At 43.0% G+C, this 16,164-nt stretch overlaps 1 protein-coding gene across 1 annotated transcript in view; it reads right to left on the bottom strand.

The window, feature by feature from the left end:
• Window positions 1-16,164, bottom strand: part of LOC139051664 (uncharacterized protein C05D11.1-like) — a 210,280-nt gene that overhangs the window by 175,946 nt on the left and 18,170 nt on the right. Inside the window, exons 4-7 of the mRNA XM_070528630.1 lie at window positions 14,140-14,349; window positions 3,604-3,726; window positions 2,199-2,339; window positions 638-748 (exon numbers count right to left, since the gene is read on the bottom strand). Of these exons, the coding sequence (XP_070384731.1) occupies window positions 638-748; window positions 2,199-2,339; window positions 3,604-3,726; window positions 14,140-14,349 (585 nt within the window). The remainder of the gene's footprint in view (window positions 1-637; window positions 749-2,198; window positions 2,340-3,603; window positions 3,727-14,139; window positions 14,350-16,164) is intronic.

Below are 16,164 nucleotides of genomic sequence, written 5' to 3'. Positions count from 1 at the left end.
GTGGCCGAAGTGTCGCTAGATGACAATGGAGATGACTGCGAGGATTTTGGAGGAGTTCTGCCGGATGCGGTGACACTCGCTGATTACGTCGGCATTGATGACGGCGTTGTTACAGCCGGCTCGCTTACCGAAGAAGAAATTGTCAGGGACGTGCTGCAAGGAGAAGATTCTGAGGAGGAAGAGGAGCCGCGAGAGGAGCAAGCAGCCTCGGCCCCCTCGCACTGTGAAGGAAGCCGCGGAGGCCCTCGCTGTGTTGGAAGAATTTTGTTGGGACTCTCCAGACAGCATGCGAGCTTCTAAGCACCTGGAAGGACTTCGTAAAATAGTATCCGCGCGGGTTTCTGCTCGAAAGCGAACGAGCATTCTCGATTACTTTGAGCAATAAAGGTTTGTTGATGAAAGTCGTGCATTTATTTTTTTTTTTTTAGTCCGCTCGATAATTCGGACATAATTTACGGTCCCTAGAAGTCCGAATTAACGAGCTTTTACTGTAATAGTGTGCGACTCTATCAGCTTGTGGAAGAGACATCTAGGTAAATTAATACTGAAATTATGATATTCAATTTGTGCTCAAAACTTTCAATACTCGCATGCTAGGCAAAGCCATATTGAGCAGAGTACATGCTTTGGCACATACCATGCTGCAGTATGGATCTTCTGTCTCAACAAACAACTTCTGTAGAGGAGAGACTGATGTGTCTGTAAGATAGTCTTGCATGACCAACAATGCTGCAATGTCTTCACAAGCCTGAAAAGATTGAAAATTTGATTTTTTTTTTTCAACATTCAATTAGGCACTTCATAATAAACTCACCTAAATATTGATTGGGCCAAAGCAGCAAATGGAGCCCACAAATTTAAATGTTCACCTCGTTCTCATGCCTTTAGTTGCTTGTCAGGTACAGTACACTTGAGTTATTTAGATTCCCGTTAATTCAAATTCAATGGTTTGGTTGACGATCACGACGGAAGGTCGCAGCTGGCACCTATTTCTACGAGACCAAACGCATCATTTAATTCCTGAAATTGGCCTTCACTGAATAATCTGAACTTGGCTAACCATCACACATGCACGCGAACCCAGTGGTGACCGCAGAGGTGACTCCAATAGCAGCAGCATCCGTCTTGGCAGTGTTTAGGCTACAGTGAATGTGTCAAGCACATGTCATCCCACATCAAAAATGACTATTTTTTGCCTGCCTCAGGAAGATCCTAAAGTTAAAATGTTCATTTGCAATGAATTATTACAGTGAAACCCCGATAATTCAAAATCTTTTCATTAGAACCGACAGCTAATTCGAACTGCCCTGTTGGTCCTGGCAAAGTAATATGTATTTGAATAGAAAAAATAGTATTCCGGTGAATGTGAACTCCGAAAACCATGCAACGGTTGTTTTGAACAAAATTTCTCACTCCCATGTCACATGCTGTAAAAATTAAGGGAAAAGATGCTCAGGGAGCCAGACTGCACCGGAGTGCACCATCCTTTCTCATCTGGCTTAAAAGGAGCAGGAAGAAGCCCCCGGCGGATGCTCGCCTAAGCACTCCTACTAGCGTGCACAACATAGTGTGGTTTTCCGAAACAGTGATAAAGGGCAGTCTGAGAGTTATGACGATGGACATTAAGTAAATAAATTTTCATGTAGTGATAGTAAGGTTCGCCGGTTTTTTGTTTTCTTATTGTCAAAATCTGAGGCCTGCTACGTCTTTCTTGCTAGAAAATTGGGTGCGTGTTCTGTTTAGAAGCTTTATATCATTTACACATTAGTTTTCTACCTTGAACCCATAAAAAGCGGGTGCACATTCGATTCAGGGACATGTTAGAATAGGGAGAATACTGCCAAATGAATGAGTGGTGTGTTTGGTGTTTTTTCTGCCTCTTGTTTAATTCAACCTGTCAGATAAATCTACCAATTTCATCGTTCCCGAAAGATGGCTGCATGTACCTAACACACTCCAAAGTTCTATGCAATGTCACTCAGCTGAAACAGCACAAACACACGCATGCACATACACACAACCCACATCAGTCACACATACCATGGTGGTATACAGTAAATACATTGGTGCCCAAAGACTTAAGTGCAGAACAATAATGGCTGAGTGCTGAGACTCCTGGACTCCTGGTCCTGGATTTTCATTGTTTGCACACTGCTACTGATGATGCAAAAGGCCAAACTTATAAACATTCAACTTACTTTAAGTGAAGGTCCTCTGAAAGCTACATAAACAAGGCCATGGTCATCATCATCACATGGGTATGGTACTGTTGACTCCAAAGGACCAGTGATGGGTGGTGCTCCTTTCTGCCATGGTCGAGTGAATGACTTCCTCTGGCCCTGCAACCCCAATGTTCATGACTGCTTGCCACCATCAGAAACCAGGCATTGTTGACCTCTTTTTAAGCTGATACCCGTGTCACACGGGCGTTTGGAAGGCCTTCCAACCAATAGTCAGTTGACTCAAAGATCAAGTTCGAGCTGCTACATGGGCGGTTTCAAAGGCTGCCAAGTCAATAGTCTATCGAGTCAATGGAGCACCTTACAACTCTATCGAAATCTCGATGGCCTTTGAGCAACGAAAACAGTGCGAACATGCCCTCTTGCTCACAGTGTGCTCGTACTATCCGTTAGAAAGAACAAATCAAACCAGAATGCTCTAAAAGTACTATATACGAGTGTTATTAATTAATAAAGTATTTTTGCCACTTGATATGTGCGAACTGCACATACTCTCGACAACAGCGACATTCAGCGACGCAAACATTGCCGCAGTTTCGCTACTCAACAACCTAAAAACTAAACATATATGTATGGCAATGTATAAACATTTCTTTAAATGTATCAACAAACATAAAGGAAATTATAGTGCTTTTAAGCGGTTTTAATGTTGTTTAACTTTTCATGACATGAAAACGAAAATAAAGATTTGCAGCGCCACACAATTTTACGAGAAACACCTGAACCACTCAACGGCCTTTAGAAACTGCCGTGTAGCAGCGTGACAACTCCTTTGAGTTGATAGAGTTGTGGCGTTTCAAAGGCCGTCGACTGGAAGGCCTTCCAAATGTGCCCGTGTGACACAGGTATGATTCAGTTTCTAAGTGGCTATCACGTTAGTGAAGTGGCAATGCATTCTACCCAATATGACAAATTATACAAACCAGAACAATCAATGGTATAATAAGTAAGAGCAATATGCTATTAATGTATTAAAGCCTAATAAATAACACACAACAAGATTGAACAAAATTTCCTTAATAACTTTGTAGTTATTAATGTCAGATCACATGTCTCAACTGTGAAATTGTAGCTGTGCATTAATGAAATCTTATTCACTAAGCAGAAATTCTGTGCCGAGCACCAGTTTTGAGAAATAAGTCTTCAAAATCTGTGGCAAAATGCATTGATTATTTACAAAGCTTATTGGTGAATTTTTGTTTTCATTAGTTAACATCTCAACAATTTATCACGCAAGTAGTATTCACCCCTTAAATTAATCCAGCTGATCTGTCAGAAATGTCAGCAAAAGGCAGCTGCAACATTCCCAGAGCACTTTCGGCACGCACTGCCATGTGAGTGATGTCTGCCTTGCCAGCCTTACCTTTGCAATGATCTTTCTCTCAAATGGCTCCAGAGCCTTGAGTACTTCATTGGGAGACACGCTGCCAGCTACAATCACACACAGGTTCTCAGGACGGTAGAAGTTCTTGTGGTACAGTTTGACCTGTGCATCAAAATAATAAAACACAATGCTAAGCACATTTTCCCACTTTAAAAATGCATGCCAAGGAAAACAAGATCAAGCATTCTGCTACAGTCGACTTCCATTAGTACGACCCTGACCGGACCGGCAAACTTGGTCAAATTGTTCTGTGGGTCAAATTAAAGAAGAAACAGAAAAAAATAATGTCGAAACACACCTCTCATTCACTTTGCAGTATTTGCAGTTATAACACATCCCTGAATCGAACACACACACACTTTTTATGGGTTCAATGTAAAAAACTATTGTAGAAATGACACAGCTTCTAGACATAGATTCTCTAGACAAAAAAAACATAGCAGGTTTTCAATGTAGGCCATAAGAAAAAGATGAAACCAGCTAATTTTACCTTCACAGAATGGAAATTTACTTACTTAAATGTCCATCATTCTCAGATCATGAACAGCAGGTTGCCATTATCCCTCAAGAGAAAAGTGTATAACAGCTGTGTCTTACCAGTACTCACGTACGGGGCAGAAACCTGGAGGCTTACTACGAAAAGGGTTCTACTTAAATTGAGGATGACACAACGAGCTATGGAAAGAAGAATGATAGGTGTAACGTGAAGGGATAAGAAAAGAGCAGATTGGGTGACGGAACAAACGAGAGTTAATGGCATTTTTGTTGAAATCAAGCAAAAGAAATGGGCATGGGCACGACATGTAATGAAGAGGGAAGATAACCAATGGTCATTAAGGGTTACGGACTGGATTCCAAGGGAAGGGAAGCGTAGCAGGGGGCGCCAGAAAGTTAGGTGGGCGGATGAGATTAAGAAGTTTGCAGGGACGACATGGCCACAATTAGTACATGACCGGGGTAGTTGGAGAAGTATGGGAGAGGCCTTTGCCCGGCAGTGGGCGTAACCAGGCTTATGATGATGAAATGTCCATCATCGTAACTCTCAGACTGCCTTTCATCACTGTCTGTGAAGAAACACAACGTGTTGTCTTCTGTACGGTCCATGGCGCGTTTGACGTTCTGCATTTATCAAAGGACTCCACAAAAATTTCAGATGGAATTGTGGCCCACGCCTAGACTAACCACTTTGCTAGTTCATCCTGTGGCATGGGCAATTCTCCGAAATGCCAAGAACATGTGATGCAAGCTGTTGCTGTTAGCTTAACGTGTAAAATATCTTAGCATTTGACTGTGCTTTCGTAATCAGACTGAAAATGGCACGTTGTCGTCATCGTCATGCTATGTGAGAACTTGTCACCATCACAGTGAACATGTTTGCCATTCATAGTCTCTATCTTGTGATGGCCATGGCAATAAGACTTGGCTAGGCTGGCTCTCAATTGCCTACCATGTTGGATTGCACCACACAGGCAATTTTTTTATGAATTTTCTTTGGATACATTAGAATCAGGTAAATACTGTAATAATAATAATATCAGCATTTTTTACTGAAGCGCCGTCAAGACAGACACTGCCACTACTGAAGGGGTCTGGGGTCACCATTGGGGTCAGGAGCGTGCATGCTCACCTAGAAAGTTCCAATTATCTGGCGAAGGCCACTTTTAGGATTGAAATAACAAAAGTTAGGGCCCATTAAAATGTATGGGTGCTGACTGGGACCTTTGATAAGGATCGAATTAACTGAAAAATTGAATTAACCAGAGTCAAATTACCAGAAGTCTAATGTATTTGAGAGGACTATGCCCTATTAATAGTCAAGCCCACATATAACGATCCTACTTTGAAAAAACTTTTGGCTATTACAAACAGTTTCTCAACAACAAAAATGTTTTGCAAGAAGTCTATGAGAGAGCCATCAACTTACAACAGCCCAGTTATAAAATTTTGGTTACAATGAACCGTAGCATGGCAGCCTCTTGACTAGTTGAGGGAAAGGTGCCTCCACAGCACATAGCACATGCTGCAGCCAATCATTGCAACACAGCACTCACTTTGTTCCTGTCTCTTGTTTCTTTTTTTTTTCCTTGCAGATACACTTCTGCTGCGGTGCCGTCACATAGGCAATCATTACTATGCAGTGAACTACCATTTTTTTCTTCATTGTTACGTTTTTAGTTTCTTGCTCTTTATTGCTCGCATGCTATCAATGTTCCCAAACACCACAGAACAACCTTTTATTTTCTGTAGAGGTTTTAAACTGAAATCCTTGATAACTACTCGGCACATCGCATGTGCTTCCTACTGGAAAACATCAGAACTGCAGTTTCTGCCATAAAATGTGATGGTTAAACTACAGCCAAAAGATGAATGTGCCAGCCAAGGCCAAGGGGCATGTATCCAGGGTCTCACTTCTGGACACTGTAAAAATGCTGAAACATTGTGGAAGGAGGTTAGCCTACAGGAATGAAAAAAAAAACTGTTTTTGCAAAGGATTTCTGCCTGCTAAAAGAGCACATCTATAAGACAAAGTGTGGTAACCAGCTGAGCCTTGCGGATACAGGGCATCAATGCAGTCTCACCGAATGCAGGTGAACATGTCCCGGAAAGCATCTGTGTTGAAGTGCTTGTTTGATGCGATAATCTTGGGATATTGGGGCCTTAAGTGACGACAAAGAAACCAGTCAGCCTCTAAATATACCCTCAGTGGTCTCAAACATTTTGTGTGTGTGAGGGGCTTGACTCACAATCACGTCGACAGCTTGTTAAACTTGGAGAGTACTACTGTTTGGTCAATACTACTTAAATGAATCTCAATCATCTATTTCTGACAGTAGGTGTAGCACACATCATTTTATCAAATAAAATATTTCAACTGCACTTTGTTCAGTTTACAGTAAAACCTCCTTGATTCGGATTTCATGGGGCCAAAAAAAATATACCCGCATTAATCTAATGTCAAATTATCGAGGGTATCAAAAAAACAATAAACAAATGCTTACTACGTCAACCTGCCTTTATTTACTGAATGAAGTGGCAAGTTCTGTTTCTATTTTGCACAAAAGCAGTGTGGAAGTTGCAATTCTCGTCATCTCATGACTGATTTGTACTCGCAGCAATGAAGGCCTCACGACTTCCTTTGCAGCGCAGCCGTGGCTTAATCTAAGACACACTTTGCACTACCGCACCAGTGTGCTGGTCGCCAACAGCTTCCATCCATCGCCATGTAGCTGCTGCTCTTAATCCTCGACAGCTTCCACTGTGTTTGCGACATTACCAACACAGCTGTTGCACTGAGTCAAAATGAAACTACTGTTTGCCGCAACCGCTGGGGACGAAACCGCGGCCGCTACGGATGCGAGCATGGGCACCGACCATGCAGTTCTGAAGATATGCAGCTGACGCGCGCAACGAGCCAAAAGGAAGCAAATTTTTGCCACTACCACTGCGGCTGAAAGTGCAACCACTATTGACGCGATAATGGATGACGACGATGCAGTTTTGATGGCACTCTACCGATGCATACATCGAGTAGAAACGAAACTAACGATTGCAGCAACTGCTGTGGATGAAACTGTGGTCGCTATTGACACAATCATGGATGGAAACTATGCAGTTACAGAGGCACACGGCCAATGCTCTGTTATGCACTGCAGCAGATGCAGTGCATAACACCGTTTATTTACTTTACTTTCTTTTACTTTAACACTTTATTTCTGCAGTAAACACAAAAATAAAGGCTATAAAGGTACAAGTAAGCACAAAGCATTCCAGCGTTCCTGTAGTTCACTATGAATACTAAAACACTATGGCGATGCGGACTCCGGCACTTTGTTTCAGTCGGACAGTAGCGCCTCTTTTGCACTTTTGCATTGCACATTTGTGGCTCTCCGGGTTCGCCGACCTTCAAGAGTCGTCTGATATAACTGGTGTGCAGCCAAACACATCCAAGTTAACAAGAGTTTGATCACATTTATTAATGCATACACCTGCTGGGACCAGAAGATGAGTCTGAATTACTCGATTTTCAAAACTAACAAGGGTTAAATTAACAAAACTTTACTGTATTATATGTAGTTTTGAGGGAAAGTCCAATTATAACGAACTTCTGGTATAGTGAACACATTTTATGCAGTGAACATGCTTGCTGTATTCAGGCTTGATTGGTACTACGATAATGTTCTTTTGGCTGTGCTGTCAGCTCGGGAATTTGAAGAAAAAAAAATACACAAAAGACAATGCACACTCTAAAATCACAACTGAAACTTGCTATCTGCAGGAATTTCCCAACAATTATAAATTTAAAAAGGTGGCTAATTAAAAAATGATGCACTGAAATCTCTCTTAATGAGACAGTGCAAGAATTAGAACATCTGCAACATAAGCATGCCTCCAAATTTGTGAATTAACTCAAAGAAAAAAACTAGGCTTAGGTGAATATACGTATGCCTCCAAATTTGTGTAGTAACCAACAAAAAATCTAAAAATGTGTTCAGAAAATTATATTTTTTTATTGCACACCTGGATAGCAATTTTTTTTTTTTTTTTTTTTGCAGATTCGAAATCGTATACGACATGGGGTCGTAAATTCACATCTTTTGTCAGAAAACACACAAAATGTAAAATGAGGAGGCGCTGGTGAAAGGGTCCACCCATCTAACTTTGTTTACTGCCTTATGTATCAAAACTATCATCGTAATCGACAACATCAGAGTCACTGAATAGCACTGAAAAACACTGCCATCACTGTCAATGCTTTCATGCACAAGAAAATCACCTTTGGAGCTTGACGACTCAATCAAATAAAAGCTGCACTTTCGCGACAAGCGTAGCCACATGCAACTTGCAGCCACCATTTTTTAAATCTTTACAGAACAAACATCGATAAACGGAGCCTGTAGGCCCCCTAGCAACTAAAGGAGGAACTTGCCAGGACACCAAAATGGACTGGACCAGCCTGGCTCATTAGAGCGCTCAAACATGTGGACAAGACAGACTCATCCTTGGCACTTATTGCAAAGAACATTGTAACCAAGTAAGACTCGTCCGCAGCACTTAGAAGTTTAACTGAAAGAAAAACACTAGGCATAGGTGAACATTAAAATTTTTACAGTATTTGATCAAATACTACATTACCTGGCATTTGTTTCAGATTAAATTCCAACATTGAGTGCAGTTTAATAACCTGATGCCAAAGTAACCAGAATGTGAAATTGAACACACATCAAGGCTATTCTTTACCATTAATGGGCAAGGGAGGGCCAGCAACTTTTACTATGTGACAGTAAGGTAAAAGCAAGTCTCTAAAGCAGGTGGTGAGGGATGTAAGCAAGAGGTAAAGACATTTACCCACCTTTGACAATTACATCTGCAGTCTTGTGAACAATTTTTCATCTTGGCTATTTATACAGCTTACACTCCTCGTGCCAATTCCACGGTGTGCCCAGTGGAGATCTACTACACTGCACTTCTCATAGCTGTACCTTACTTTTGGATGCTAGTGCATCTATTGTAAATTTCTCCTTGACCTCTCAACTTCAACATGGTGTTGCATGACACCAACCAAGATAAAGTATGCTTTTTCACGATTCACGCCTAAATACTCTTGAACATCTGCCTTGAAAAGGCATCAACAGTCAGTGAAGGAGCATGGGTGCCTGGTCAAAATGGTTCCAGTAAATTAATGCCCCTGAAAGCAAGAAACATCCGAAGTGCCAACTTCACTCTTCAGTATGACCAGATAGGTAATACCACAAGCACTGGGCCACTCAGTGCCCTTCATACACTGGCATTATCTAATGCCTGCAAAGAACAGCTGCACCCTCACTATCCTGCTGCCATTGTTGCTACAACTGAGAAAACTGGAGTTCCACGTCAATGCATGCCACCCAATAATTCCCTTTCCTTCACATTTTTCCTTCTTTTTTCCATGCTCCTCTAGACACGATGTTATAAAGTCCACTGCAACATGAAAACACAGAAGCAAGTGCACCTTAATGGGTACCTGTGCATATGCTAGTCATACCCCACCAATGACTGCTGGTCATTTACCCTCTCCTAGCATATGGATGCAGCATTGTATTCACTCGTCACTACATCTGGTTTATCTCCCTTCCCTGTCAGAAGAACACTACTTTCAGGGCATGGTGCAGGCCACCACCTACTGCTTATCACTAAGGCATGTGTACGTGCATAGAATAGTATGAACTGCTAAGTGCCCACACAATTCCGGCAGCATGTCTTGGCATGCATCTCTTCTTTGGCTCTACTCTCTTCTTCAATGGCACCACATCTCTGCACTTCACGTGTGCACTTGTGCAGCTACTTTTCTCTGGAGTGCTCCCATGCCACCTATTATTATATCCCTTACTGGCTCTGCAAGCATGACCGCAGTGTGCTATTTAGTGCTGAAGTACAGGAGCACCTTACCCCTATACTATAGTGAAACCTCGTTACTACAAACACCACATTAACGAACTTTTCAGAAATACCCTGCTGACTTCTTATAGTTTCAATATAAAAATATTTCAGCACTATGAACTTCAGAATACTGAACTTATCAGACCAACGATCATTATTCAGTTTCCCTGTGATGTTAACAACGCCTCAGTACTACAATTTAATATTCAGAAATCTGGGGATTCTTAGATTTCTGTCTGTCCTTCACAGCATCTATAACATAGGCTAGCAGATGACAAGGCGCGGAGGTCTGACGTCGGAGCACATGGGTTTGGAAAACCTGAGACAGCACCCTAGGAGAAAAGAATGCGGGCAAGCGGAGGCGATGATACATCAGGTTTTGCGAGTGCATGCTCCACCCACCTAGCAACGGAGGCACCTCTCTTTCATCTTTCACCCTTCTTTCTGCACACACCTCTTTCTGCAGCTGTACTAGCTATGCACGCAGTGAAATGTAACCTCCGTACTCATGGGGATGCCACACAGTCACACTTTGCACTTTCCAGACAATATTGTTTATGCGTGCTTGCGCTTTGACATAGTTCAGGCGTCCAACTCGAGTGAGACAGTTGCAGTGTCCAAGGCAAGAAAAGCAAGAAACATTGCGCTTTGGAGGTGACATGGAGCTACCTTTCTTGTCGGTAGTTTTCTTGGTGTCGGCGTCTGTTTTGCGCGCATCACTCTTATTATATGGTGCTTCAGTGGTGCGTGGCAGCGGAATCTATGGAAAATAGCAATAGTGCGTGCTGGGAGCGAACAGCAACGTTTTCGTGGATAGCTCATATGACAACTTATGAACTGATATGTTGATGGGGGGAATGGTTAATCTTGGGGCTTTCACTATAACAATATTTCAGAATGATGAACACTTTACTGGGGGTCCTCTGAAGTTCTTTATATTGAGATTTCACTGTATACGCTAGATATAACAGCACTTTTTTTTTAATGCTGAGGGATGAACCCTACAGCTTCAGACTAAAATTACAAGAGTCAACCCGGGCAATACAACTAGTTCAGCTACCACAAGAATGACAACTCTAATATGGATTTGGCTAGTCTTCATGCTTGTGACTTGAGACATTGTTGTGGAGTTAGGCTTTTCCTAAGTTTCCAAGCAATAATAGCTTTCTAAGTGCATGAAGGCAATAAGACTCTGCACACATGCATAATCACTTAATGTTATTTCATTTATAATGCAACACAATCGAATCTTGATAATTCGAACTCAAAGGGGCCTGAAAATTTGTTCGAATTAAAAGAAGTTCAAATTACTAAAAGAAGGACTTGTTTTCGAAGTATTTGTGCAACATAGCACGATGCAGGAACGATGCAAGTCAAGAAATATCGTGGCACGCATGTGGACATACAGGAAGCTAGGACCACGAAACTGCCCCGCCAGCAATGCTCACTTCCTGAAAACAGAAAACGAAACTTCAGGGAGCGGGCTAAACTGGCGTCAGCACGGAGACAGGCGTGTGTTGAGACAGTCAAAGGTGAGGGAGTTGAGAAGAAGAGAGAGGGGAGCGCAGTTGCAAGGTAGGGCAGGAGGGAAGCTGATTTGCTTCCTCGCCAGCTTGATAGATGGCACCAATTACCTCTGCCACCTAAAACTGCCACATAAGCAGCAGAATTGCCCCCACTGGACTGGCCCTCAACCGCTGTTTCCCTCTGCATGCTCGCATGTTTTTCCTTCGTCTGCTGACAGATCGGCTCAGTGTTTATGTACTTCATCCTCCATTCTTAATGCGAGTTATGTCTTATCAAGAAGACGAAGTCGTTGCCACTGATCATGATCATTTTGGTGTGCTCCCTTCTGTTGTGGCATCACCCCATTCAAAAGACAAGAAGAATTAGGTACTGGGTGTTGCCTTTGCGTTTTTCTATTCAGGGTCTGTCTTGTTGTACAGAATCGTATATTGCACACTGCTTCCAACAACCTTTCTATCGGGACGTCTTGGTTTAGACTCGTCATTGTAAAAAAACAAGTGCGAGCGAGACCAAACCAAGGCAACCATACCAAGCGCGAGCATGAGCTGACGTGAGGAGACGATAATGCAAAACAAGTGGTCCAGCAGGGCTGCATGACACCAGTTTCCTGCATGTACGTCATTGTGGAGGCCGCTCTCATTGATCTCCTCCGCTCACAGTTTGCCTGCTGCCGCAGCAGGCCGTGAAAAATCAGCCCAGGACTAATCCCTCCGGCAGTGCACGTTTTGCCTCTAGTGTGGCTGGAGCATTACAATGTGACGTAGCAACGTCAACCTAGCCATTTGAAAGAGAGTGAAATTTCTGCCGCAATGGTCTCTCCTAAGCTTTTCCTTTATGGTGGGGTCAAGGCAATTCTGGTCGGAGGTGCTGCCGCGTGATTTGGTGCACTGCCGAGGTTGTCGGAGCGTGGTACATTTGAATTGACCATCGCAAATGCTTTGCATTCAAATTACCGGGCATTTTCACCCATCGGAATACACATAACTTTTAGGGAGCCACAGCATCAGTTTGAATAAACCGCAAGTTCGAATTAAGGGTGTTCAAATTAACAAGATTTGACTGTATTTTGTTGAATATGATTGATTTGCAAAGTCATAAAGTTGTTTGAAACCAGAAGGATGCAGTTTAGGCAAATTCATCTACAGTCAAACCTCGATAATATCGACACGGCCATAACAAATTATCGGATACAACGAAGAAAATTTCAATTTGGTTGGCCACACTTTATTTCAATAGGCGAACCTATGGCTATGACGAAGCCGAAAGTACAAGATCCAATGCAATATCAACAATAGCAAAGTGAACAGTTGTTCGCTCACAGTTCAAAATATATTTTTCAGGACGCAGGCATTCCGGAGCAATATTCTCGGTCAATAAGTATGGGGGATACGACCGCTTTCTTGCGAGTCGGCATCGAACACAGTAGTGTTTACGAGCAACAGCGTTCCTGGCACAGTGCCAAGATAGCGTGCACAGTGCGCTTGGCACTGACTGTGCGAGAAGTGTTATAACCCGCAAATGCCAACGCTTACAGTGCCAAGTCATGCAAAATCTCACGAAAGTGATCATTTCCTTGACAGAAACAGACTGAGAATACAGCTTCTGGGCAGTGCGCCAACCGACACGCACCTCATCACGCTAGTCATGCAAAGTAGAGCTCATAGCAGTGGCGTTGTCATCACTCACTTTTAAATGCCTCTAGCAAAGCGTAGCATCAGCCATGGCTGGTCTAAAGCATGCGTCTGGTCTGACACCAGACACTGCTCCAGAACGGACATGCTCCTGCACGACGCACTTCACTGCGATATACCTTCAGTAGCCAGCAACTGCAACGTCTTCTTCTTTTTCTCATCTTTTTTTTTTAAATAAGTACACGTTTGCAGGTGAGGTAGCGTCCACTAGTCTTGTTTTGCAGGCATGATTTTCGCTGGGCTACGACATGACTGGCATGCCACCACACAGCCGTTGTCGCTGAGATTAGCCTCACGGCACCGAATGGCCATCCTCAGCTATAACGGCAGTGGAGAGGCTTGCCAGTTATGTCAGACAGTGTGCTTGGCACAGTGCTAGCTAGCAGCATGCTGTTGCCCACCAACACCGACGAGTCTGCTAGTCACGCGAAATGTTGTGAAAGGGATTGTATATCCCGGCGCTCAGTGTCACTCTAGTGTTTCTCTCACGTAAATGCAATCTTGGAGCTTTTTCATGTTGTTGTTGTTTTTTTTCATCTATAACAGAGTACAGTTTTATAACAAATATTGGATATAACAAAGTAACTTTAGTGGCAGCTGAAACTTCATTATAACGAGGTTCGACTGTGCTACCAGTCATTCTCATGCTGGCTGAACAGCCGTGCTTGCAGATACTGTGGACACTGGGGCCAGATTTCTCTCCAGTAATTTTGCAGGAAACCATATGTAATGGATAAAAAACAGGGACAGAGCACTTTTACACAAGGAGCTGCTCCTGAATTCTTAGATTGCAACCAAGTGCACATTTTTTTTCTTTTTCCTCTGGCAGCTTGAGGCAACAAACCCCTTTCCCTTCCCAATTCAAAGGAGTGGTGCTTGCCTTTTGGTTGTCAGTGCTCTCACGAAGATTGCGCATGAGGCCTCCAGTCTCATAGCGGTAGCCACAGGGAGCTGGGTAGAGTGTACGCAGCAGGTTCAGCATGCACAAGCTTTCGCCTGTGTTTTCGCGTGCCTGCATCTCACAGTAGACGACACCAGCATCCTCCCCCTCTCCATTCACATGATGGACTTCGGTGATGAAGGCTGCTTCCTGCAAATACACCAAAATGGGAGCAGGATGAGGCATCAGTACATGGGGACCAAGAAACGAAAGGTACTGTGCAAGGTCTAGCTCCAATGAGTACCAGGGCCGGCACAAAGTGCGAGGGCCATCAACTACACTGTCACCTTTCCTGAGGCACCTTTGCTATCATTTTTTATTTTTGTGTCCTTCCCCCATCATCCTCAGCTAAATTATTTTCTGCAGTACTTAAAAATAATTCTGCAAAGGGAAGCATAAGTTAATTTTAGTTGATCCAGATTCCTGTCCTTAATTTAAGCAACTTTCTAAAGGTTTATTTAATCATGCTCAAACATACAGTTATATATAATCATCTTTGTTTGGCAACTGCAACACTGTTTTAGATAAAGCCTTTATCAGTTTGAAAAAAAAAATGTGACGTGTGCCTTCGCATGCATTATGCCAAGTGACAGATGCATAAAATCAATCTAGGCCTTCCAGTATTTGTTGTGAACTATCCAGTCCCAAATTTTGGAAAAGAGCAAATGCAAAGTTTACAGTGCGCTTATAAACAGGGTCAGATTACACATTTCTAAGGGGTATATACACAAAGTTAAAGAGACCCTGAAACAATTTCGACAATTTTGTACAAACGTACTGAGTCATTAGGATAGGTCCTTCTGATCATTAAGCGACTTTTAAGCACTTTGTGTAAAGCGTGTGATTTATTATAAGGTTTTAAAAATGTGCATCATTACCGATTGCAATGCTGCTGCTCCTCCCGAGTTTTCAGCACCCTCGTGACCATCAACGTGACGAGCGCGCATGATGTCAGTCGGGCGAGCTATCCAATTGACTACCCACATTTCGTTATTGAACATTTTTCTATCTTTATGGTGAACAAATGTTTTTTGTAAGAGTTGGAAGGTTGGTTCATTTGTTTCCATAAAAAAAAGTAACAGAAAGAGAATACGCGACGACAATTTATAACCACACTCAAGCCCTTCCTACACACAGCAAGTGTCATCTGCTTGTGTTACAACATGCTCTGTGTTGACGCTTGCTGCATGGTCAGTGTTCGTGTTGAAGTTTCTTTTCATGAGAACCATGAATTGCCCTTGTTGCATTGTGGGCTGCAAATCTAGCGATTGGCAACATGTCAAGCTGCGTCACTGTGTCCCTCTGCAAGGCTACAGGCAAGCAGAGTGGCTGTAGCAAATAAGGCTGTCCCTTCCCACCGGAAAATTACAACAACAATAGAGAGCTTTAGCATGTTCAGTATTGCAGTAAATCCAGGCGTACTGGTCATTTTGCTGGATGGGTGGAGGAGCAAGCATGAACGACCTTCAGGGTGTAGCCGCCTGGTGGTGCAGTGCTCAACCAGACAAACGCAGAGCTTATATAGCAGTAACCAAGTGTACTCTACTTTGCTACTGGTGTAAATTTTCTACATCATGAACATGCTGTCTTTTTAAATGTTTGAAACGTTTTACACTTGCTTACAGCAACATTAGCTCTGTGTTTGGCTGGTTGAGCTCTGTGCCACCAGGTGGCTGCACCATGCAGGCTGCTCACATTTATACCTTTGCCGATCTGTCAAAATGCCCAGCTCGTCTGCATTTACTGGAATATCAGACACACTTGGTGCTGCGACAGAACGCTCACAACGAATGCTGCTTGGATAGCTCTCACTGGGGATCGACAGCAAGGCAGGTAGCGGAGAGGTAGGAGAAGCTTCGCGCACTGGCTTCAAGGCACCGGAAGTAGATGACACCACTTCCCATCATGATGTAGAGCCAGTGAAGCTGCCTTCACTGCTTAGCCCCAATCGCTCGGCGAACAAGT

Source organism: Dermacentor albipictus, unplaced genomic scaffold (assembly GCF_038994185.2).
Source record: "Dermacentor albipictus isolate Rhodes 1998 colony unplaced genomic scaffold, USDA_Dalb.pri_finalv2 scaffold_13, whole genome shotgun sequence".
Classification (NCBI taxonomy): Eukaryota; Metazoa; Arthropoda; class Arachnida; order Ixodida; family Ixodidae; genus Dermacentor; species Dermacentor albipictus.
This window is presented reverse-complemented; position numbering and strand designations above follow the sequence as displayed.